The following is a 23,701-nucleotide window of genomic DNA, read 5'->3' as shown; positions in this document are numbered from 1 at the left end:
GAGCAGGGCGCTGCGAGACGATCTATCTTAGGTTGTAGGTCATGGTGTCAAATTTACGCACGTTCTCCATCAACAGGCAAGGTGGCCGAGCGGTCTAAGGCGTCAGGTTAAGGTTACACCTTAACAGTCAGCATCACAGCTTCCTGATCATCGTCAGATGGCGTGGGTTCGAATCCCACCCTTGTCATTACCTTTTTGTTTTTTTGTTCCCTTCCGTAACACGGTGGTGGTAGCTTGCTGTACTGCCCCTTCCCGCGTACTATCCCGCCGCACTGCCGCCTTCTCTTCCATTCATTCATCCGTTCGAATCTCCGTCACCACCCCCTCTATCGCGTTTTCATATTCGACTGTCAAACATGGAGATTAAGACCAGGATAAAATCGGAGCCTTTACATCGACCTGCACCCTACAGTATATCCCGCTTTCACTTTCCGAATTCCACAACACTTCCTACCTACAATCAAACTCTGAGATCATCTACACAACTCTACGCACATGTATGTGCCTTGTCAACCAGAACTTGGATTCTCTATTACTACTAAGATATTCCACACCGGATCGAACACCACAACCCGAGCACTCACATCCACCCCCACAGCGAGGTAACTAACCAACGACACTAGCCCCAGCTAGTAACCCATCACCGTTTCCTATTGTCTGAATGAACCCGTCCAGAGAAGGGGATCTAAGCAGACTCCACGCACTGGTAGTAGTAGGGGTTCCACTGCTTGCAGGTCCAGCCCTCGACACAGGTGGTGGCGCCGGTCCAGTTCAGGCCACCGCAGCGCTGGTACTTGCCGGCGATGCCAGAGGAAGAAGAGGAGGAGGAGGCAGCGGGAGCGACAGCGGCGGTGGTCTCCACAGCAGCAGCAGTAGACGCGGCGGAGGACTTAGCGGAGGACTTGCTGCGGCAGGTAGTGGCCTTGGACTTCTTGGTCGAGGCGACGGCGGTGGTGGTGGTGGAGGCGGGGGCGGCCACGGCGGCCTTGGTGGTCACAGCCTCGAGGGAGACGGAAGAGGAAGTGGAGGCCACAGCAGCGGCGGTGGAGGACGAGCCGGAGGAGGATGAGCCGGAGCCGGAGCCATCCCAGACGGAGGGACCGGGGATGGGATAGCTGTCGAAGGAGGTGTACAAGTTGAAGAGGATCCCGGGGTCGGTGGCGGAGTAGGCACCCGGCAGGCTGACGCCCTCGGGGAGGGTGTTGGCCCCGTCGGAGGTGACCTTGAACTGGACGCACTCCATGTAGAACTGGGCGCCTCCCTGGTTCTCGCCCTCGTGGAGGGCGATGATCGCCGGGCGGAAGAGGTAGTCGCCGGCGGGGACGTCGGGGACGGTGATGCTGTGCTTGCCGCGGTTGGCGATCAGGGTATCAACCGCCCAGGTGCCGTCCGGGTAGCCATACTCGGCGATCTTGACCCAGTTCTTGCCGCTGCTGCCCGCGTCAGTCGGCGCCATGTACACCATGACGGGGCCCTTGTGCGTGGAGTCGATGATGTCGTCCGACGAGTCGCGGCTGCTGTGGTGCCACTCAAAGGTCACCTTGTCGCCTCCCTTGACGGACAGCGTCTTGGCCGTCGCCTGGTCGCCGTTGACGTTGCAGGTGATGTCGGTCGAGGTCACGTCCTTGACGGGGCTGTTGCTGGGGGGAGACTGGATGTATCCGCTGGCGCTGTTGCCCAGTCCCTAGTCTTCGCCGTTGATCCAGACGGCGAAGAGGGTGGCGTGGGCATCGACCATCTTTGCTGCTGCTGCCAGAGCGAGCATACCGAAAGTAGAGGACTTCATTTTTGTGGAAAAAAGAGAGGAGTGGTAGAAAGGAAGGACGGGAAAAAAATGAAGGTAAGAGAGGGATTGAATGAATAAATGAATGAATTGACCTGCAGGAAGAAAACGAATGAACTGCTATCCAAGCTGGAGAACGAAATGAATTACGACAACAGCAGCTACAGCAAGGCAATGAAGCTGTTATATATCCAAATCGCCGGGATTCAGGGCCCTTCCGGTACGGCGGCAAGGGTCTATCTCATCGCCCGCAGACCCGAGCGGAGTCCGCCAAGGCGCGACGTTTCATCTTAGATGCAGCCCTCCTCCACCAGATAGCGTGGGGCTCTCTGTCTCCCGCCGAGGCAAGTTCCTTGCCAAGCTCAGCCGTGGCAGCAGCGGCTTGGCCTCATCCGAGACAGGGAGGCCAGCAGGCAAGACAGGACCCAGCTCCATCTCCTGGGTCTTACTCTCTAACTTGAGACCGCCGTGGGCAATCTCCGCAAGGGCACCCTGGGTGGTTCGAGGGCTCTTGGCTGCCGAACTGGTTTACCTCAAGCAAGTGGGGGTGGGGGGAGACGGCGGTAGAATTAGCCGTGGACTTGGTTTCTTGAGTGAGTGGAAGTCCGCTCTGTGACAGTGTCCCGTGGCGCTGCTCGAGTCAGTCCATGTCTTGCCCTAATCTGCCATCTGTGTCTCGTCCAAGGCGTGCCCGCCACCGATAAGCCTTGGCAGGCCCGCCCATTGCCCATGTGAAAAACATGCCACCAACCAACCGACCAACCTCTTCTTTCGAGGTGCAAAGAAAGCTTCACCAGATTACACAGAAGAAGAGGCCTCGCGATGGTCTTTCACATCCCCCGTAGGTCCGCATAAGACAAGTCCAAGCCCGGGCGAATACGTCCTCGAAACTCTGGACTATTCACACCTTGTTCCTGTGGCCCCAAACCTGCCGAGATATTCCAGAATTGATTGAGGATCATCAAGATCGTCTACGAAAGGAACATACCTCATTGGTCAAGTGTAGGTTACGAGGCGCGCGCGCAATGACCGTGCATGAACTAGTTCTTCTACACCTAAGCCCTGGATGGAGGTAAAGGGAGGGTTCCGGAAATAGGCACTATTTTCGGCACTCTCGGGCTTTTCACTATCTTGTCTACTGACTATTTCTGTCAGAAGTACATTGCAGAAGTACAGTACTCCCCTGGACTGGTGTTCAGCAAAGCGGAGGGAGGCTATGCGAGAGCCAAGACCTTGCTATGGAAATTACCGAAGGAACCGAGTGCGCAAATGAATATTGGAAATTAGAGAAGTCTCAAGCGGTGCTGATGAGAAAAGTAACTTACACAGTATGTAGGCGTACCGGAACCGCGGAAGCGTGCAGAATACACTACACAAAGTCATAGTACCATGTGATATGAAGTGAGGTTGTATCTGTCTGCATGGGTCTCAATTCCACTCCACGCTCGTGAAGAGGCCAAAGTCACGCTTTCAGAGCTTCGGCTCTCCTCCTCAAATAGACAGGAAATGAACATGCACTCATGTAGATTATGCTTTGATTGTTAGATTGCCGCCGTTGACCCTTTCCACCACTATGCTTGGCTACAGGCTACGGAACATGTGAGAGTGGGTCAATGCCATGTCCGGTGTCCCTGCTTCTAGCCCCAGTCCTGCCCGCAATACACATTGCTGGGCGAATAGCGACTGGGAAACACGATAGCATATCGTCTTGTCTTATGATGGGTGGAGTTTCAGGACACGTGTATGTTTGTTTTTTTTCCCGCGGGAAGAGAACGACGACTCTAAGCTCTGATTCACTTGGATATCACGGTCACAGATCGCAATAACATGAAAGCTGCTCGCAAGCCAGTATCTTACCCACGACGCTTCCACGCATTGGACCCTCAGGGGCACACTTCCAATCATTTAGTAGGCAGCATAGATGAAAGCCAACTGGTCCATCTCATCGCCACCCTGTCCCATGTACCCGACGATGGCGTACCCCTCATCCGCGGTGAAAGTGGTACAGTTGTCCGTCGGGGTGCCCGCCTCAACGAAATTACCCGCGCTCGTCGTGGCCTTGATGTAGAAGTTGCGCGTGTGGCTGTTGTACTGGCCGGTGCACAGCTCCGCCTGGGTCCAGTACTCCCCGGTTGCCAGCGTCAGAGACACCTCGGTACCGCCGTTGCCGCCATGGCTGAAAGTAGTGCCGTCCGTCAGCTCCAGAGCGACCGCATCAAGACGGTCCGCACCGCGAAAGGTCAGCACAGAGGCCACGGGCGAGGAAGGTAGGTTGGGCAGGTCGTTGAACCAGTTGCCGTGCGGCCCACCGGAGAACTCGCTTTGGCGGAGCGATGAGGACAGCGCCCAGCTGAAGTTCACCAACACCGGATTGTGGTCGGAGAGCACGTCGCCGAAGTACTCAGAATCGGTGTGGAGGAACTGCTCGCCGTCGTAGAGGAAGCTGTCCGCCGTCAGGGTGATGATGCTGGACCCCCGGTAGAGCACCTTATCGACTGTCTCGCATGTCTCGACCGGGGACGGGTTGTCACACATCAGCGAGTCCGCGCCCGCCGTCGGATACACTCCGCCCATCTCCAGCTCGACCCAGACATCGGTGAGGCTGCTCTGCGACTTGAAGACGCGAATGCCGGTGTCGGCGCTCCGGGTGTAGCGGCTGTTGGTGTCGCCCATCACGACCACGGCATTGCCGGTGGACCAAGTATCGATATAATCGGCGACTTGTTGGAGGTTAGAGTTGCGGGCGGTCTCATCCCCGTCTTCGGTGCTAAACGAACGTCAATTATCCATCATGACATTGTGCTGTAGTGATGGGTGGGGAGGTAGTATGTATCTTACCCAGCATCGGCGTGGAGGTTGTAAAAGTCGATATACACTCCCTCGGACGGATTCCAGCGCATGAAGGTAAAACCCTTCGGTGTCAGGCAGTCCGACTCGGAGGCATCAGAGCACTCATTCCACTTGACACGCGTGAAGTCAACCCAGTCGTAGTTGGAAATGGTGTTTAGGCCACTGCCAATGGCCGCCCCACCGGAGGTAGCCGTGCGGTAAGGATGATCGTCGTACTCGTAAATGTACGCATGGTAGTTGAAGTCCTTGATGCCGATCAGCCACTCACGCACCCCTCTACAACATAAAAAGAGACAAACCTCCTGCATCTGTATGATGTCATAGGCATACTCAGCAAAGTACTTGCCCAGCTCCTCCGCGTTCTCGGTTTTCGAGCCGTTCACGTCATTGCTGTTAAGAATTTCAGGCAGACCAGCAACGTTGAAACTTAGGGCCGTGAATTTGCCGCTCGTAGTAGTCGCAGCGACCGATGCGGCCGCGAGGGCGCTCAGCGCGAAAAGTTTGGCACTGCGCATGTTCAGAACTGTCGAGCCTGGATGAGATTACCTCCAATCCGCCGACCTGCTGGTTCAGGGGCGCTCTTAAATAGATGGAATCCAAGAGGGAAAGTCAGGGCGGCCACGAGTAGTTGGCCCTGACCGAGCTGCACCGTCTCCATGCTAAGCTCTCGGCAGCAGGGGCAATTCTGGTGATTCTGAGAAGGATGGATCGTTAGCGCTCCAGTCGTTCGTGATCATTGGTGGAGATACTGTGATGGCTGTACGTGTAGTATTCTTGGCATGCACTGGGCAGGATTGTCCGATGTCAATCCTCCTCTGTTCCTGCTTCCAGCTGAACTAGCATAAGAGCGACTAACCATAGAAATAGTTCGTGTGTACAGGGATAGTACAGAAAGCAGGAGATTGAAATACCTGCAGAATGGCTGCTGATAGACAGACCAAGCGTTGCACGTGGCAGCCGAGAATCCATTCAGTTGGTTGTGCCAAGTTGATTGCAGTGCGACCGTTGTCTTGGCCTGAGCTTTGGCACTTTCGCTTGCAGAATAGGTTTTGGGACACAGCAGCTACCATTGAAAACGCCACGTGCGACTTGGTTCTGCATGTTCGAGAGATGGTGAATTCCGCGGTCCGTGATATTATTCACTAGGTAGGCCTATGGCCTGATATGCCGAGGATCAACAAGGCGAGTGATTGTCGGGAATTTCGAGACAGCAAGGACGTTGCAGCTAGCTATTTTCACCTCGAGCAATCCGCCCTCTGCCAATCTACCTCTAGAGTATCATGTATGGTCCTTCCCTGCCAAAGTCTTGCCGCCACGAAGCAGGCTCAATTCTCATCAAACACTTTGCCGGGATTCATGAGCCAGCTGCAAATCAGCGTTAGTACATAGTACGATGACGTTCGGGGGCATCCTTACTGAGGATCCACGCTTCGCTTCAATGTCCTCATGAAATCCACCGTGGACTCCCCTAGTTCCTCTGTGAGATAGTCCTGCTGGGTTTAGCCGAGGATTTCGCAGATAGTCAGGAACGAGTAAAGTTACCTTTTTGCCAATTCCAATGCCATGTTCACCCTAAGCCAGTCAGTTCTTTTCCTCCATATGCCAACCCAACGGCCCAAGGAACATACAGAGACCGTGCCTTCCATCTCGAGCGCCCGTCGCATCATCCTTGAAACGCATGCTTTGACAGCCCGATACTGCTCAGTGCTCTTGGGATTGTACATGACCGCCTGGTGAAAATTTCCATCCCCAACGTGTCCCAATACCGTGGAGAAAAGGCCAAGACTGCTGGATTCCTCCTTGGACATCTCTGTTTCTGTTAGTGAACAAACTAATCCTCGCTGGAAGCATAGTGAGACTCACCCACAATCTCGGCCAGACGTGAGATTGGGACGGCCACATCGGTGGACCAGATCTCTGTGCCTTGTGGCCTCGCCGCTAAGATCGCCCAGAGGGCCTGCTTTCTTGCGGACCAGAGATTGTCACCTTCTTCTGGAGTCGATGCAAAAACCAACTCGTCCCCTTTGTTCTTGGTAAGAATCCGTCGAGTGCGATCGATACTCTCACTGATTTCAGACGTAGTACCGGTTAACCTTAGAATTGTCAGCATTTATGACAAAGACCTGCTGAGCGCAGTCAAGGGTCGTGGCGCCAATTCACTTTAAGAACAAGGTCGGCGCTTCAGCCCAGTACCTCCCGCCAGCACCGCCATTCTGATTGATGATCTTCATCTGGACATCGTCCATGAACTCCAGCGCTGCCAAGGGAATCGCGGCCCGAATCAGCTTAGATGCCGCCGCCGTCGCATCGCCCACGGTCGGGAATGTCGCGATCCCCACACTGGTCTCCTGCGGAACCACGGCCAGCTTGAGCGTGGCTTCGGTGATGATGCCGAGGGTGCCCTCGGATCCCGTGAAGAGGGCATTCAGATTGTACCCTGCGGACGACTTGCGCGGACGTCGTTTGGTCTTGATCACCGACCCATCCGCAAGCACGACTGTAAGGTTAATCACCCAGTCCTTCATGGTGCCGTATCGCATCGCGTTGGTTCCACTGCAGTTGGTCGCAATCATGCCCCCAACGTAGGCTGTAGGGCTGGGATCCATGGGCAGGAACAAACCCGTGGGTTTCAGTTGCTCGTTCAGGTCCACCCATCGGACCCCGGCCTGAACCGTGACGTTCATGTCCTGCTCGTACACCGCAACCACCTGACTCATGCGGGACAAGTCGATGCAAATGCCCGAGTACGGGGCGGAGAAATTCCCCTCGACACTGGATCCTGCGCCGAACGGGATCATAGGGACTCTGTACTTCGTGCAGACGCGAGCGATGTGCGAGACTTCGTCGGTCGTGGCGGGAATCACGACTGCGACCGGGCGTTCCGAGGTGTTGGAGGTCGACCAATCCGAGTAGCCATGATTCTCGATATCTTCAGCGTCCACACTAATATTCTCCTCCCCAAGCAGGGGCTTCAGCTCCTCGACTGCCTACAAGGGGGGTCAGAAGGGGTCAAGAATGAGGTGTGGGTGTCGGTCTGCAGCCTGTACTGGATGTACCTTTAGCATTGTCGGGCGGTCGGCGTATCTTGCCCCCGGCTGCGTCTTGGCAGCTTCCACCGGCGAGGGCGCTTCATCCCAGGCTCTAGATGCTAGCAGGGTGATGGCAGCAGAAGCTACGGCGGTAGCCACCAGAGGCAAGCTGCCAGATCTGTCCGAGGAGCGTTGTCTTGAGCTCGATGAGCTGGATCGGGCCAAGAATGGCTTTTGCGACCGTAGCAATGCCGGCGGTCGTGGCCAGCGAGGCCGAAGGACACTGCAACGTAGCTGCCACGCCTTCATTGCAGTTGCTGAGATCCAAAAGATCTGGTAGAACTGTAGGAGTCTCAGCTCGGATAAGGCTGAAGATATAGTGAAATCACCTTTAACAAGCAGGCTTAGAAAGTGCCGCCGTGTCTGTCTTGCACTGTTTGCCTGAGGATTGTGGGTAATGTGTGCGGGGACGAAGCGTGGGAATCAGCCTTGAGTTGGCGCAATTGTGATCAGGCTGCCGGGAGAGTCGCCTCGATACTAGATTGTAGTACACTTTTCTCTTGAGGTACAGTATAGTGTTGTGGACGGGATGGAAAGAGGGGTTTCGAAGACAAGAAGCCAAAGTGGATCCAAATACCGGGGAAGAAGGGTCCGGTCGGCATTTTAGACCCGTCGGATTCGTGTCGAAAAAGGGTATGAGACGGTATGCGAATTCAGTACTCCGTAGAATTTCCAGCTCAGATACTGCTATATGATGAAACATAATGCTCCCAGCTGAATGCAGCATAGTGATATGGAGACCCGTTCAGTAGAAAGTCCCAAGATGACCAAACCTAGAAGACCTGAAAACGAGCGCACGAGAAGCTATTCCGCCCATGAATACCTCCCAAAAATTCAGAAGGATTTTAAATCATCTCTTCGAACGATGCGTCGTCGATCTTGCAGAAATTATCCTCGAAAGGACAATGGCGAAGATCAACGTACTGTATACTGTGGTGGGCAGTACGGGATGGGAACTCCACGCCTGTCTGATCCTGCTCTGCAGCCCTCCGAAACCGCCCCTACTACACCCTTCCACGCCCACGCATCGTCGCCCACCCCCTCTCCCCTTCCCACTCCGACACCATCTATGTATGCAGTAGATGATTACCCTGACAGACTTACGTCGAGAAATGCGTACATTAGTGAAGGAAGCGGTACTGATATAGAATTCGATCAAGCAGTTCAAAACATGAAAAGAGACTGCTCCTACTTGGTATCATCTCATCCAGAACTTCATATCTCAAGGTTTTCGAGCTGTCAGTTCAACGATGAGGAAAGTTGCAGTCAGACTGCTAAGTATAACAGGATACTCTATACTACTATGGGACAAGCAAGGGAATAGGTACAGGGACAGTCCGGGTAGTATGCAGGTGCAGCTACCTTCGGCGCGGGTGAGATCACGCGAGTGAGCGTGGCTTGCGGTAGGGCTGGGGATGCAAGGGGGGCATTTGGCTGTTGCTGCTGCCCCGAGCATCTCGGTAGCGGCGACCGCGGCGGTAGAGGAGGAGGGCGAGGGGTTAGGCTTCCCGCCGTACTCGGCCATGGAGGGCTTGGAGCTAGTGAATGTGGAGTTCCTGAAGTAGCTCGGGGTCTCTCGGCGGGAATGTCGTCGGTTGTGGCGCAGATTAACTCATTCGATGATTGGGTGGGTGTTAGGCTGAGTGAGATTCTTCTCCTACTAGCTGGGAGAGGAGGTTCGTTTAACAAGTTGTAGACTAGAGGCGTATGCATTAGTGTTCTAGACTAAGTATTGTTGAGACAGGCAAGGTATGCGCAAAACGGCGTGAAGACATGTATATTTGATCTCTCTGAACACAGCTGGAATTTTGAGTTCATGGTGCAACGCGACCAGAAAATACGATCCACCCCAAAATCACCCACCGAGATCTGAAATATATCTGTTGATTACTGATGTAATACTGATGGATTTACTTGCTCAAAGGGGAAAGCTTGATGCCTTGAGAATCATTGAATTGTTAAGGGAAGAAGGAGAACTCCACAAAATCGTGGTGTTTACATACTCCCAGTGCTATTTGAAATCATGTGATCTCGCTGAAGCGAGGCGTTACGCGCACACGCCGACAATATCAACCTTCACGCAGAGGGAGATAGCCCCATTCTGACATCCCTTCTCCTCTCAATTCCCCCAACATCTACAAGACCTGGACAACGTCATCGGACAGTCCCGCCGTCGCGATCAGCGGAGGCGGGCGCTCGATCTTCTGGCGGAAGATGTATCGCTTGACGAACCACGGCAACCATACCGTCAACTCGTAGTGGAGGTATTTCTTTGTCGGCACGGAGAAGACCTCTGCCATAGCCGCACCCGCAACCGTTAGCGAGGGCCCATGTATACAAGAAGAAACGGGTTCACTAGGAATGTGGACTTACGGTCAATCTCCTCCAGCGTGAGCTGCTTCGTCTCCCGCACGAAACAAAAGATCATGAACCATGCGACCAGGTTCAGACCCGCATAAAATCCAACTAGAGTTCAAATTCAGCATTCCGTCACGAACGTAGAGGATCTAGACTTCCGAACTTACAGGCACCGGTGGGAGTCATGACGGTGCGCATCCGAGGGAAAGTCACACTCAAGATACCAGCTGTGGTTGTTAGATGCCAGTCTGCATGACGTCGAGCAAGATCGGAAAGCCACTTACCAAAGGTATTGTTGATGCACACAGCCCATGCCATGCCTTGCTCGCGCTGGATAGTCGGGAACACCTCGGCCGAGTACTGGAAGGCAACCGGCCCTTCGCCTAGCGAGTAGCAAATGGTGAACAGGTAAACGAATCTTTTCATAGTCAGTCAAAGTCTGAATCACACGTTGAGAAATAGAGCAACACACAGAGCAACGGGTCCAATCTGCGAGCCCTTGCTGCCGGTGGTTTTCAACAGGGAGAGACCAGCCGCCAGGAGGAAGATGCACATCAGGGGAAATGTCTACACAGGTACTAGTTAGTGATGCCGTACACTAGGCACTAGAATCTCCGCAACTCACAATAAGGCAAAGAGTGCGACGTCCTTTGGTATCAATCAGAAACACCGTCGGGATGGTGAACACCACCTGGATGGCGCCGTAGCCCAGCGAAGCGTACAAGGCCTGGGTGGCGCTATATCCGGCTTGTTCGAAAATGGTGGAGCTGTAAAATGAGATGACTGCAGAACATGAGCTTCCAAGTCTATCCCATCATTTAGCATAACCCGGACAGCGAATACGTACTGTTGATGCCGCACATTTGCTGGGCGAGCATGACAGTCGAGGCCCCGTAGTTGGCCCGGCGGATCCGAGGCACGGCAAAGCAATCCCACATTCGGGAGAAGTAGCCCGCGCCCCGCGCCTCGCGTAGTTCCTCCTCGTAGATCACATACGAATAGTAGTAGTCTCGCGCGGCGATGATGGGATGGGCGCGTAAGCGCATCATCGATTGGAACCCTTGCGCGTACCGGCCGTGCTTCATCAGCCAACGGGGGGATTCCGGGCAGAAGAAGATTCCCACTCCGAGGATGAAGGAGGGAATGAAAGCCGATCCGAGTTGCAGGCGCCACGCGATGCGACCGGTATCTTTAACGATGACATTGGCGGCAAATCCTAAGAAGATACCTTGAGGAAGAGGTCAGTATCGTCAAGTAGCGGAGCTTCGGTGGTCGAAAAAGATGGCACACCTGCGACAACCCACAGTTGCCAGAACATGACCAAAGCACCTCGAATCCGCGCAGGCGCCATTTCCGCCGAGTAAATCGGCACGGTCGCGTTCTTCGCTCCGATGCCAATGCCCATGACAAACCGAGCAGCGAACAACCCTTGCCATGACTTGGCAAATGCAGAGCCGATGGGTGTGGCGGTCAGACAGCAGGCAGTGACGAAGATTTCGCCCCGTCGGCCCAAGTAGTGGTTAAGCGGATCAACAATAAACGCGCCACTAAGTCCTCCATCAGTACTAGGACAAAGCATTGGAAGTGGCACTTTTGATTCTCACATCAGACCAGCGGTTAAGAAGATAATCGCATTGACCAGTCCTACAATCCATTCGTCTCTCCCCTCACCATTAATCCCGAATTCTTCCGGAAAAGACAGATTGGCTCCATTAGACCCGGTCTGATCCCATCCTTGCGTCGCGGCGCCAATAGCACATAGGGCGATTGAGTACCAGAGCATGACTGGACCATGCCATTTGTGATCTCTTTCGTAGATGAGCGCCGCTCGTTCCGAGTCCTCCAGTTCGCCGATCGACTCGAATCGCTGGGGGTCCCGCGCGACCAGTGCACCCCGAGCAAATATGTCGGCGTGCTCTGACATCTGGTGTGCCTCAGCCCATGCGCGTGCGTCAATGACTACCTGCTCCGGAGATTTGCGCTGAAGAAGTGAGAGCAGTCAGAATCCCGACGTATCTAAAAGTCAGAAAGTGCAAGGCTTACTGTCAATGGATTCTCGATCAAATTGAGGGCGGGGCCTCGAGCCGCGTGAGGCAGCTCGGGCTTGGTGACGGGGACGACATTCTCACTATGAGAGATCACGCCCGTCGTCGTTTTTTCGTTCATGATGGTATAGGATCGATCTGCGGCGGGATGGAAGAGGTACTGATCTATGGAAAACTTCGCCTGAAGAAAGCCCCCTGGAAAAACAAGAGAGAAAGAGGGGAAGAAATAGAAAGGGTGGCTACTTCACTGCATATAGACGAAAATCCACCTCCCCTCCCCTCTTTCTCCCCCGTGGGGTACAAACACTATGGTGACAAAGTCATCCAGCCTTGTCAGCACTAGCAAAGAGACAGATCATACGAGTCCGTTGCTCAAGAGCTGCAGGATTGGGCGGCCTGTGACTTTTGCCGCAACCCCACTTTCGACGCTTCAAAGCGCCTGGGCCTTTCCCTCTCGCGACTCCATGAGGCGTGAGTCCATCGTCCGTACCCTCAAGTCTCCGTTCTCTCCGCAACCCCACAGCCCACACCGCGTGAATTCTCCCGAATCGGATATACCCCGGATCCCCAGATTCACTGCGATCACTGGAACGTGCTCGACCACGATAGTACCACGACGCCTCTCAAAATCACCAGAGGAGAGCTGGCGAGTCTAATTGGCGGGTCAAAGACAGGGTTTCCGATCTTTGTAACAAAAGGTCGGACATGGATAGCGTAATCTCACCTCGACCGACTGAACGTGACTCCTTTCAACCCAACCTGGACCGAAAATCAGGCGGAATGATGTATGTGGCTTCTGGGCAAAGGATCTTCTGGTTTGTGCCGTCTCCGGGAAGCTTTTTTGCTGGCGGTTTTCGCCGTTTCGGTCTTGCCGATTCCCCCACACTGACTGGCTAATAAGTGGAAGGTGACATGTACAAGTTACATCCGGGATCCCAACTACCTTACCAAGTTGTTAGTTAGAATCCTGGGGAGGAGTTCGCCAACGAATCAAACTCATCAAGTGTGGTCTACTCAGCCTCTGACACTTGGTTTTCGCCTCAACCATCCCGGTCGTCGATGGCAAACATCGATGCTGACGGCCGGGATTGCAATCGTGCCGCATCACTTGAGAGGTTCAGAGATGCCTCTCAACATTTTGAGTTGAGGATGCGATGCTCGTTGCATTTGTTTCCCAATTTGAATACCTGGTAGATTGAGCCCTCCTATCATTGAACCAACAAGCTCGAAACCTCCGCAGACATTCTCATTCTCTCCTCTTCCAGTAGGTTCTTTTGTCCAAGCCAAATGCCTAACCGAGAATGGTAGCAGACGCGGGGAGAGGGCCATTCGCCGCCGATCTTAGCGTCTCAGCACATGGGCGCTGGGTCCGGCGATTGACTAGTCAACTCCAATTCCTGAATCCGCGCGTAGTTCAACTTAGAGGCAACCTTGTGGCGGTGAAGAGAAGAAGAAGAAAAAGCCTGGGCGACGAGTCTCGACTTGACGCACTCAAGAGCCTGCAGTTTGGCTCGACCCGCACGGTCGGCTGACTAAGAGAGGATTACGGAGAGAACAGTAACTATATAACTAGTTATTTGCCGGTAGCTGCCTGATAGCTTGATTGCATAAGAATATATAAACAAATGATTCACCTTCTATCATCAAATGGCCGGATGGTGTAGTTGGTTATCACGTATCGTTAACACCGATAAGGTCCTGGGATCGAGCCCCAGTCTGGTCATCTTTTTTTCTCCCGGCCTTCTTAGGCGGTAGTTTATATGTACTTGAGAGGCATGTAGCTCGTTGTTGTATCTAAGCACCAACTGGACTGGTTTTTGGTCGCGTGATCAGCTTTCGCTCTCTCCGTCATATCTTAGCGACTTTCGACGACAATCCTTTGCCAATCGACAACTCATTCTTGCAACCCTGCCCAACACCCCGCAATCGAAGATAGTTTCACTACTAGATTTGTGATTGACAGGAGGTCCGGGCATATGATGAAGATAGACCGACGTGTATTGATTACTCGATCGAGTGGAAAGTAGTTAACCCAAGCCGAAGAATTTATGACTCGGCCAACAATGCCACGCAGGGCTAGTATTGAATCGGACGACATGTCGGCGTGGGTGGCCTTCACTTGACACTCTCAGTGAGAGCTTCACTTGAATCTAACAGTTTTTAGATAATCGACGATAAGAGTTTCTGATATTACTACGTACTTGGTTCTGTTGATCCTTAGTCTAAATATATGTATATAGATCAACCCGGATTGATATAATCGATTGTACTGATCATCAGTAATCAGTAAATTAATAGCCAGCAGCCCCTACTTAAACTGGATCAGCCTTTGTTTTATTTAGGCAAGGCTTCTGGGATAGACTCTGATCCTGAGGGTGATAATAGACCCCCAATGTCCAAGTTCTTAGCAAGAACAGGCGCCCAGTCCTTCGCAGTATGAGTTGATCTCAGGACCTCCACCAAGAATTGATTAGTCTCCGTCGGATACGCCACCCCGGTCCGGTTCTCGCCGTCCTTGGCTATTCGCTGCAGGAGGTCCGCCTTGAGCGCCTCAGTCGCGAGCGCGGCCCAGACCTCCGAGTTGACCAGCCCCTCACTGTGGGGCCAGGAACGCATGGCGTCGAGGGCCTGAACCCGCAATGCGAAGTCCGGACACAGGGTGGCCACGATATGCAGACCACCGATGACCAGCGGTTCTATGATCAAGGTCGTCGTGCTGCGGGCGATGACGCTCATAATCGTGAGGCTGCTCGATAGCAAGGTAGTGAAATCGGATATAAGACTAGCATCACTGCTGTCATGGAGCGTGAGTTTCAATGAGACCGTCTGAACCACCTCAAGATGCTGGAGCACTGCAATAGCACGGTGTTCTTTGCCCGTCAGCGTATGTGCGTGGGCCTGATAGAACAGATTGAGGGCCTGAGTAAACTGCTGGTACCGCGAGAGAATTCGCTGCCGAGTGAGCCAGAAGGTGTCATACTCGTCGAGGATCTTGGATTTGGGCGACTGCCAGGCGTAGCCGATGAAGCGGATGGAATGATTGCTGATCTTCATGAACGCTACTCGGGCATCGGCCGGGCTCTGGATAATAATAGGATCATCTTTGGTCACCCAGTCCGGCTCTTCGCGTTCGATATTTTCCTGCTGTACAATTTGGCGATATAGGTCGGCCTCCATGTCCAGATGATGAAGATAATCGACAAGAGCGGGATCGATCCTCTGCCCACGAGACTGTGCTTCTCGTAGGATTTGCATCCCGTGTTTAACGTGTATAATGGCCATATCAAAGTTGCCCCGCATATGCTCTCCAATCACAAACAACAGGCAGCAGGTTAAAATTGTGTGGATCAGCTGCGGATCGTTGGATCCCTGCCGGCGGCGCAACAGGGCTGATGCCCGGACCGACTGCTCCAACGCGAACATCAAATGGCTATTCTCAGACTGTACCCCGCTAAGTCGCATCCGATTAGCCTCTGCCGCTTGCTGGATCGCACTCAGCATGTTAACCGCATGGCAAACAGCAGGTTCCGTACAGCTCAATCGCAGAATATGTCTTTCCCAGAGGGGAGAGTCAAACAGATCCGCAATACTGGCAACCGTGCGGTGCTGAAAGTACGAAAAACAGCGCTGTTCATCCGACGTCAGAATCCACCCATGTCTCTCGACCCCAAAGATAAGGGGGAGGGTTGATTTCCGCTTCCCGGGGAGTCGGTGGAGATCATAGTCGCATTTTCGACCGGTGGAGGTGCAGTTTTTGCACGCCCCTGGCAATTCGTCACATCGGATCCGTCGCGCACTGGGAAATCAGGTTCGTGAAATGGGGGAGGTATGCTTCCGCCGAGCACTTACCGGCAGGTGCGACAGCCTGTTTTGGATCGCGTGTATGCAGGACGAAATTGGGGGGGTATACTCTCAGTCCCAGGCATGATAGCTATTTAAGCATCCTTGCAACCATTCGAAGACGAAGCGGTACCTAGTAAGGGTCGCGAACAGGGGTCTTAGCTCGGATTTGAAGAATGTCAGTGGTCAGATCTAGTTAGCTTGGGATGGGCGAAGCGTAATGTACCATTCCTTCCTTCAGGTGTGGGTTTTATGTGTTAGTGTTGCCCCTTAATCCGTGTGCCGTGTGTGTATCGTCGGCTGGCACTAACAAACTTTGGCTGCGGGTCCAATATATCCTACTATAGGAGAAGCCGATGCCGTTGTCCAGCACAGAGTAACTTCTGGCTTCAGCGTCGTTATATCTCAAAGAAGGATACTGTAGAGGTATGTAAGTTTCAGATGAAATCGTGCTTGGATGTGCTTGGGTTTGAGGCGTACAGTATGACTACATCCGTAGTTTGGGACTGCAGAAACATTAGAGTGAAGAGTGGGTGGCGGGGATAACTTCCTCTTCGGAGTCGATGGATCCACCTTGAATTGTGCTCCACAGTGGTGCAGCGGATTGCCCACTAACGTGAGGAGATGATTAGCCTTCAGCCGAAGATACGGTAACTAGATTAAAAGGTATGGTCTCGACAAGTCGACGGCGGGTTAATCGGTGCGGTTTGGGGTTCCATCTCCACCAAGCTCATCCATTTGCTAGGGTTGTTCACAAAACCACCGGTAATACTTGCGATATGGAGCAGAATTGAATTACACGAGTATAGAAATTTCAATCTATTGTAACGAACCACACGGTGACGGGAGAAACCCGTGGGTTAGGCAAGGAAAGTGGCTTGATGGATTCAAAACTAATTCTTGCCCTCCTAATTCAAATCCTAGCTAGGCTACATTGTACAGGGTAGAAGCTATAGGGGTCGTTGGCCTCAGAGATCAATTTGTGACTGAACATCATATGGGGGTCGAATACCCGGTGGGTTTCAACCCGGGCCCTGCAGTAGGCTGAGTATACTGTAACATTTAAGTATACGCTCTTGAGATAATACACTAAAGAATAAGTTCAATAAGAAAGATACTGTAGTAAGAAGACAGCCGGGTCTTTGTACTATGCACTTATACTAGTAGACTAATCTTTAGATTTACTTAAGATTCTCCTTGGCGAAAATTAAGACTTCTCATGAATGAGTAGCGACCTAATGTATACTTTTAGTATTCTCGGTCTCCTTTCCACGCCTAAGATAAATACTTACATACTTCTGCTCTGGCACCTTGTTGCAGTTCCGAACTCTTCACGTCATTTCAAAAATGCCCACAGATTGTTCAAGCATTCTGCAAGTGTAGGATGCGCAAATATGCCGTTTTGCAGTTGCCGAAACGTTAATCCTCCCATCATTGCCATTTGCACAACACTCATCAATTCTCCTCCCTCGACGCCCAAGCACGAGTAGCCCAGGATGAGTCCGCTCTCGCCGTCGACGACTGCTTTCATTGCTCCTCTGGTCTCGTCAATCTCCAGAGCCCTTGCTACATAACTCATTGGCATCAGTGCAGTCAGGATTTTCTTGTCGGGATGCCTATCCCGTGCTTCTTGCTCATGTAACCCGACGTGCGCAAACTGAGGGTCTGTGAATGCTACATATGGAATTAGCCGATCTCTCGTTGACAATTCGGCAGCCGTAGAACAGGATGTCAAAAGATTGGATTTGAGGATCCGGAAGTCGTCGTAAGAGACGTGTGTGAACGCAGGAGGACCTTTGACATCGCCCAACGCATAGACTGAAGGTGTAGAGGTCCTCAGTGACCCATCGGTGATGATATAACCCTTCTCGTCCGTCTTCACGCCCGCAGCTTCCGTTCTCAGACTCTCAGTGTTCGGGATACGTCCAGCTGCGAAGAGAATATGTGTGGCGCCCTGCAAGACCCGGTCGCCTTCTTTGCCTTTCGTCCAAACGTCGAATGTCCCTTCGCTTGCGGGGGCTAGACGAACCGGGGCAGTACCCAAGAAGACATTAATTCCCGATTCTTGGAATATATCGAGTAAAATGCCTGCCAGCTCCTTGTCTTCACGAGGCAACAGCTGGGTTCCTCGATGAAGAATCGTCACTTTCGCCCCAAGTCTACGAAACAGCTGTCCGAATTCGACCCCAATATATCCGCCACCAACAACCACCAGGTGTTTGGGAACGCTCCCCAACTCCATCACCGATGTCGAATCCAGGATCCTCTCCTTAGGAATCGCATGAATGCCCTCAATATCTGGCACGGCCGGTCGGCAACCCGAATTAATGACGATCTTCTCTCCAGTAACCGTCCTGTTACCGCCATCATGCATCGCAACCGTCAGAGTCTTCCCATCAATGAAACTCGCCTCACCCATCAAGATGTCAACTCCAGCCGCTTCCAACCGGCTTTGACCACCCTTGCGGAAGGACTCCACGATCTCGCGCTTGCGCTGTCGAACTTTTTTCATATCGATGGCCACTGAATTCTGATCCTTATCGCCCCGAGCCGGCATATACACCCCGTAGTCGGGCCCTCGCCGCGTCAGATACGCCACTCGTCCGGAGGCAATCATGGTCTTGGTAGGCGTACATCCTTCGTTGACGCAGCAGCCCCCAATGTGCTCTCGTTCGATCAAAGCGGTCTTATACTTTGCCTCAGCGAAGGCTTTGGCAAGTGGCGTGCCGCCTTGCCCGGAGCCGATAATAATCGCATCATAGTGGGTGGTTGCGGCGACTGTTGCCATCTTTCTGTAGATTATGTGCGCTTTGAGGGTGTAACGGGCAACGAGGCGTAGAGGCATGTTTGATTTATCGGACATTCTTTAGTGCGGGGTAAGCATTGGGGAGATAAAGGTATGGAGTATGGAGTATGGAGTGGGGTAGCGAGAGCTCGTATTTCGATCTTGGTGGGGAGGAGTATAGAATCTCCACGACACATGGAGGGATTCCGTGGATTGGGATTCCGCATTTGGTAATCCTGCTCATTGTCCAGCGGTTCAAGGTTCGATACTCGAGATGGACGGTCCGTGAAACCGCAGGCCTGGAAGATGCGAACGTCCGAAGATAACAGTCTCGAACCAATGATGTTTGAGGCCGATTCTCCATGGCCAGTGTCAAATCTTAACTTCTTCCAAGGGAGCCTGGGCAGCCTCTCCAGTTACGTCTTGGTTAATAGGTCAACTACTGCGTGCGTGCGAACGCAAAGCAGGAAAGATTTTGAAGGAGTATCACATTGTCTGAGATATGATTCAGGACAATCCTCAATCCACAATATCCATCAGGTCTGCCTCGAGCTGAATCTCTGCAGTGCCCATCATCAGAGCCAACTGATAGATGAACCGTCATCGGTCGATGCCCGGTCCCCCTCGATCTCACCCCGTTGCTCCAAGTATCTCTCAGGTCTATGATTTATTTTTCTCAGGGCATCGACTCTTCTGACTGAGATCTCAAAAGTTTTCTGGTTTCTCACCGTGATCATGGCACCGCGAGTGGGTCAAAATGCTACGTCTTTCGATCACGATCCTCCCCCAGCTACACCTGTGGCTCATATTACCCGTTATTCATCTAGACATTTCCACTGCGACCGGTCTGATGAGCTGTCAAGTATATGGTCCTGCAGAAAACGCTTCTACTCGTCAGCGCTACCCAGTCCCAAGTTGCCGAGTACATCAACTAGCTCGAATTACAATATTGGTGGTTCTAATAATAGTCAGCCTCGGCTGGGCCCAAATGTCCCGGTTATGCACGGTGCAGATATCGGTACCGGCCGTTGGCTGTCTCTCAAAGTCAACCATGCTGCAGGCCTGGTCAAGGGCTGACAGCTGGGTTGGAAAGAGCTGAGCATGTGCGGCAGGGGTTGGAATTCGGTCGGCTGGTTACACTATTCCTGCCATGGTTTGCCGATAGGGACGCGTCGTCCTCTCTAATGGAAGTTGGTGATTACTTGATTGGCGGTGCATTGAGAGGCAAGAACCACGTAATTTGTACTTCCGTTATTGTCAAGGCAATGTATCGTCTACAAGGAAGTCACTCGCGGCCTTGATTTGTAGTCATACGAGAGAGATACCCACAAACACCTGAGACGAGTAAAATCAAATTACATTTCACCGGCGATTTACTTGAGATATGCTCACAAGGGAAAGCCCGTAGGAGTCGCCCGTGGGCCTATGCGCACGCTGTTCATATATTAAGGTAGTTTGTCTGTTACTTCTTTCCTGGTTCGCCGAACGGGGTTCGTAGATACCTCTCATTGTTGCTGTCGTACTTGTCTCTAGTATCATGAAGACTCCTTTGATCTGTCTCTTTATATCAGCGGCAGTCGCTGCCGTACTACCATCACTGACTGATCTCTCTCCAGCAGCGGCTACCCTGACAGCTCACACTGTGGGCGCACCACCACTTTTCACCGGGGAGACCATTCAACTGACCGAAGGAGTTCTGCATAAGCTCAGAGAAGCTTCCAAAGGTGAGAGTCTCTCGAATCAGTTCGGATTCGGCAACGAGCAGTCCCGAACCAACATCACCCGTCAATGTAAGATCCTGCCAGGTGATCCAGCCTGGCCATCACAGTCCACATGGGATCTATTCGACCAGCTCCTCGGCGGTCGTCTGCTACGACCCTCACTGCTGGCATCGCCGTGCTATGCAGAATGGCCAGAGTTTAACAATGCAACGTGTTACAATTTGAGCATGAACTGGCTCAACTCGTCCCTCCAGTAAGCCACCCCCGCTTGTCTGTGTTGAGATCAGCTCGTTTGATCCATCAACCCCAGCATCGGGCATCCAACTTCCATCATGAACCCTCTCTATGCAGGGCGCAGTTGCATGCCATTTGGCTTCAACTATACCAACACGTGCACTGAAGGTGGTTATCCGGCTTACGTGGTCAACGCATCGACTGCTGCGCAGGTTCAGCTCGCTGTCAACTTCGCGCGGAACTCGAACCTTCGCCTCGTAGTCAAGAACACTGGACATGACTTCAACGGCAAGTCGTCCGGTAAAGGGGCATTGTCTATCTGGACACACTGGCTCAAGGACAAGGTATTTTATCCTTCGTTCGCAGCAGACGACGGGTATGTCGGGCCCGCGATGAAGCTTGGGTCGGGGGTTCAAGCCTTCGAGGCATACGAATACGCCAAACAACACAATGTGACGGTAGTAGGGGGCGAAGGTGTGACCGTTGGCTTGGCCGGTGGGTATACCTTGGGTGGGGGGCATTCACCGTTGAGTAGTCTGTATGGTATGGCGGCGGACCAGGTATTAGCACTACAAGGTGCCATCCAATTCATCTCTTTTCGAAGCTTTCGAGATTGACTCCCGGTAGTGGTTCTCGCTGATGGCCGGTTCATTACTGCCACCAGTAAACAGCACGCCGATATCTACTGGATGCTGTGTGGCGGCGGCGGAAGCACGATCGGCGTGGTGACCTCCATCACTATCAAAACATACCCTCAAATACCGACGACAACAGTCACCTTCAACTTCACGGCCAACGACACTCCCGGTCCGACTGCTTTCTGGGCAGGGGTCGAGTCATATCTGGACAACATCGAGAGGCTGGTTGACGCCGGGACCTATGCCTACTATGACCTGGGCGCATCAGTCGCGGAACGAGGCACGACTTACCCCGGCGACACCGACTACTATCTGCGAATCCAGTCTCTTGTTGCCCCAAATATGACCATCGCTGAGACGCGAAGCCTGCTGCAGCCATGGTTTGACAGGCTGGACCGCCTGGGAATTCGCTACACTCCCCAATACTACTATGCGAATAACTTGTGAGTTGAGGCATGGCGGCGAGCATTATCCACCCTCCCCACTGACTGGCTGGTCGCAGCCACGATGCCTGGAAATTCGCCTTTCCCCAGGAGTACATGGGCGCGGCCACCACGAAGATCGCCTCGCGTCTCCTTCCCCGCCAGGCATACCATGACGACGCAGTCCGTCAGCGGAACTTCCTCGCGCACAAGGACGCTGTCGCAAATGTAACGTTCGGACCTCCATACCTATCCAGCAATTCCAACCACACAAACCACAATACTGACAAGAAGCAAACCCTTCCAAAGGGCTTCTCAATCGCAGGCTTCCACCTCACCGGCAAGGGCAGAGCCGTTGCCCCACCCACGAACAACGCCGTGTTGCCCGCATGGCGCGAGACCCTCACGCACGCAATCGTCATCGGACAATGGAACTCCACCGCCGACTGGAAGACTGTGGAACGCACCTCCAGCGCGCTCACGAAGTGGATGCAGGCCCTGCGCGACCTGGGAAGCTCGGGAGCCTATATGAGCGAGGCAGATCTTCTTGAACCCGACCTGACCGATGCCTTCTACGGTGTCAATTATCCGCGGTTGCACGCGTTGAAGCAGAGGTATGATCCGACTGGGGTGTTTTTCGCACTTACGGCTGTTGGGGCGGAGGACTGGACGGTTCTGGTCGAGGATCCTCTACCGGAGTCATGGAATAATAATGGCAGGCTGTGTCCCCGGGGGGTGAAATAGATGTTATCAGTGATTCCAAGCGAGTTGTCTCAGCACCGCCGTGTTAATTAGCTAGGCTTAATTATCATACACCACAGCAAGAAATCCAGAAGATCGTTCCAAGCAACCAGTTCTTGAGCGATCAGAGATCAGCAGATGACGAGCTTGGGGCCTCGCAGGCTCTGAGATAGGCATTTACCTTTCCCTCCTAGTCTTCTATAGAGCTATCCGTATGTGCCAAGATGCCTGATATCGCCGAGCTAACATACAACCGATATCCTCCTGTTAGAATCGGTTACAGTTGGGCTCCCCGGCTGGGGTATCAGTCTATATACAAATAGAATCCGCCAGTTGGTAGACCAGTTATTAGACTGTTCTCTATACTCCCCGACCCTCACGTAGCACTTCGCCTTCCTCACGTAGATATATGTCCCACATAGTTCCACGTAGATAGCTTGCAAATTAAATTAAGTCAGCTTAATTTCATCCCTTCTCTGCTTCGTTGGTTGGCTGCTTCAGCGCCTGCGGGCGGCGGCAGGTAGGCTTCTCCTCCCACTGGCAGACGCCTTCACAGCTTACACCTACACAGTTCAGTGTCCAAGTCTGTTTGTCGTATTCCTTCACCAGTTGGCCCGAAGGCTTCCGGTTCTCGCGGTCGCGATATGATGAAAGAGAGCAGGCTGTCCAAAGGAAGCCATCAGTCAGCGCCCGCGATTCGACTGGCAGTCCCCGGGGAATTATAGATGTTGTGGACTACCGATACCTGCGGCCTCTCGCCCTCAGCGACTGGCTGACTGGGGCGGATATGTATCGACATAATATGCTGGTTGTAGTATCGGAAGGCCAAACGGAGTTTCTTTTGGACAAATGTGTATATGCGCGGGCGCAGCGGCTGCAGGAGGGTTGGCCAGATCAATGTATAGTTCTCCCTCATCTGCGGAGGATAGTGGGTGGTGTCAGTGTATGTCGACGCCCACGGCTCCGGCAGGGCCACCACGTTGCAGTCCTACACCCGAATGTCCCGCAGCAGGGCTGCCATGGCGTGGTCGATTGATCAATGCATTTGTATATCGATTGACTCCTTCTAGAAGTTCTATGAGTGTGTGATTCACTAGGGGAGAGGGGAAGTTAGGAATTTTGGTTCTATGGCGGCACATAGGCAGCATTTTCGATGGAAAGGGGGCTATGATCCCAAAGACAGACTGGATCCATA

At 53.0% G+C, this 23,701-nt stretch overlaps 7 protein-coding genes and 2 non-coding genes across 9 annotated transcripts; 3 read left to right on the top strand and 6 right to left on the bottom strand.

Moving 5' to 3' along the window:
- Window positions 1-75: 75 nt before the first annotated feature.
- BP01DRAFT_t235 lies at window positions 76-187 on the top strand. Its single transcript has one exon. It is a non-coding gene; the product is annotated as a tRNA-Leu (tRNA).
- A 259-nt stretch (window positions 188-446) lies between these two features.
- Window positions 447-1,913, bottom strand: eglD (putative endoglucanase). Its single transcript, XM_025578264.1, has 2 exons — window positions 1,709-1,913; window positions 447-1,651 (listed from the first exon to the last, which is right to left on the bottom strand). Exons 1-2 carry the CDS (start codon window positions 1,784-1,786, stop codon window positions 686-688), a joined length of 1,044 nt encoding a protein of 347 aa, XP_025429012.1. The 5' UTR covers window positions 1,787-1,913; the 3' UTR covers window positions 447-685.
- A 1,775-nt stretch (window positions 1,914-3,688) lies between these two features.
- BP01DRAFT_302056 (endonuclease/exonuclease/phosphatase family protein) lies at window positions 3,689-5,148 on the bottom strand (the record flags this gene model as incomplete). The annotated part of the gene is made up of 3 exons (XM_025572055.1): window positions 3,689-4,550; window positions 4,622-4,878; window positions 4,933-5,148. The coding sequence occupies 3 exons, from the start codon at window positions 5,146-5,148 to the stop codon at window positions 3,689-3,691; spliced, it is 1,335 nt and encodes a 444-aa protein (XP_025429011.1).
- An 810-nt stretch (window positions 5,149-5,958) lies between these two features.
- BP01DRAFT_302166 (FAD-binding oxidoreductase) lies at window positions 5,959-7,971 on the bottom strand (the record flags this gene model as incomplete). Its single annotated transcript, XM_025572060.1, has 7 exons — window positions 5,959-5,998; window positions 6,050-6,123; window positions 6,176-6,205; window positions 6,262-6,443; window positions 6,497-6,726; window positions 6,794-7,620; window positions 7,690-7,971. 7 exons carry the CDS (start codon window positions 7,969-7,971, stop codon window positions 5,959-5,961), a joined length of 1,665 nt encoding a protein of 554 aa, XP_025429010.1.
- A 1,886-nt stretch (window positions 7,972-9,857) lies between these two features.
- BP01DRAFT_367756 (putative facilitated glucose transporter) lies at window positions 9,858-12,246 on the bottom strand (the record flags this gene model as incomplete). The annotated part of the gene is made up of 10 exons (XM_025576476.1): window positions 9,858-10,015; window positions 10,096-10,188; window positions 10,248-10,328; window positions 10,365-10,498; window positions 10,553-10,647; window positions 10,706-10,863; window positions 10,928-11,308; window positions 11,371-11,645; window positions 11,685-12,061; window positions 12,124-12,246. The coding sequence occupies 10 exons, from the start codon at window positions 12,244-12,246 to the stop codon at window positions 9,858-9,860; spliced, it is 1,875 nt and encodes a 624-aa protein (XP_025429009.1).
- Window positions 12,247-13,774: 1,528 nt separating this feature from the next.
- On the top strand, window positions 13,775-13,848 carry BP01DRAFT_t236. The gene has a single exon. It is a non-coding gene; the product is annotated as a tRNA-Val (tRNA).
- A 489-nt stretch (window positions 13,849-14,337) lies between these two features.
- BP01DRAFT_393802 (Zn(II)2Cys6 transcription factor domain-containing protein) lies at window positions 14,338-16,051 on the bottom strand (the record flags this gene model as incomplete). Its single annotated transcript, XM_025578263.1, has 2 exons — window positions 14,338-15,921; window positions 15,975-16,051. The coding sequence occupies 2 exons, from the start codon at window positions 16,049-16,051 to the stop codon at window positions 14,460-14,462; spliced, it is 1,539 nt and encodes a 512-aa protein (XP_025429008.1). The 3' UTR covers window positions 14,338-14,459.
- A 1,250-nt stretch (window positions 16,052-17,301) lies between these two features.
- On the bottom strand, window positions 17,302-18,810 carry BP01DRAFT_403962 (mercuric reductase; the record flags this gene model as incomplete). The annotated part of the gene is made up of 1 exon (XM_025578704.1): window positions 17,302-18,810. The coding sequence occupies one exon, from the start codon at window positions 18,808-18,810 to the stop codon at window positions 17,302-17,304; it is 1,509 nt and encodes a 502-aa protein (XP_025429007.1).
- Window positions 18,811-20,287: 1,477 nt separating this feature from the next.
- Window positions 20,288-22,509, top strand: BP01DRAFT_375827 (FAD-binding oxidoreductase; the record flags this gene model as incomplete). The annotated part of the gene is made up of 5 exons (XM_025576914.1): window positions 20,288-20,724; window positions 20,782-21,281; window positions 21,333-21,786; window positions 21,846-21,993; window positions 22,075-22,509. 5 exons carry the CDS (start codon window positions 20,288-20,290, stop codon window positions 22,507-22,509), a joined length of 1,974 nt encoding a protein of 657 aa, XP_025429006.1.
- Window positions 22,510-23,701: the final 1,192 nt, after the last annotated feature.

This window comes from Aspergillus saccharolyticus, assembly GCF_003184585.1.
Source record: "Aspergillus saccharolyticus JOP 1030-1 unplaced genomic scaffold BP01scaffold_30, whole genome shotgun sequence".
Taxonomy (NCBI): Eukaryota; Fungi; Ascomycota; class Eurotiomycetes; order Eurotiales; family Aspergillaceae; genus Aspergillus; species Aspergillus saccharolyticus.
This window is presented reverse-complemented; position numbering and strand designations above follow the sequence as displayed.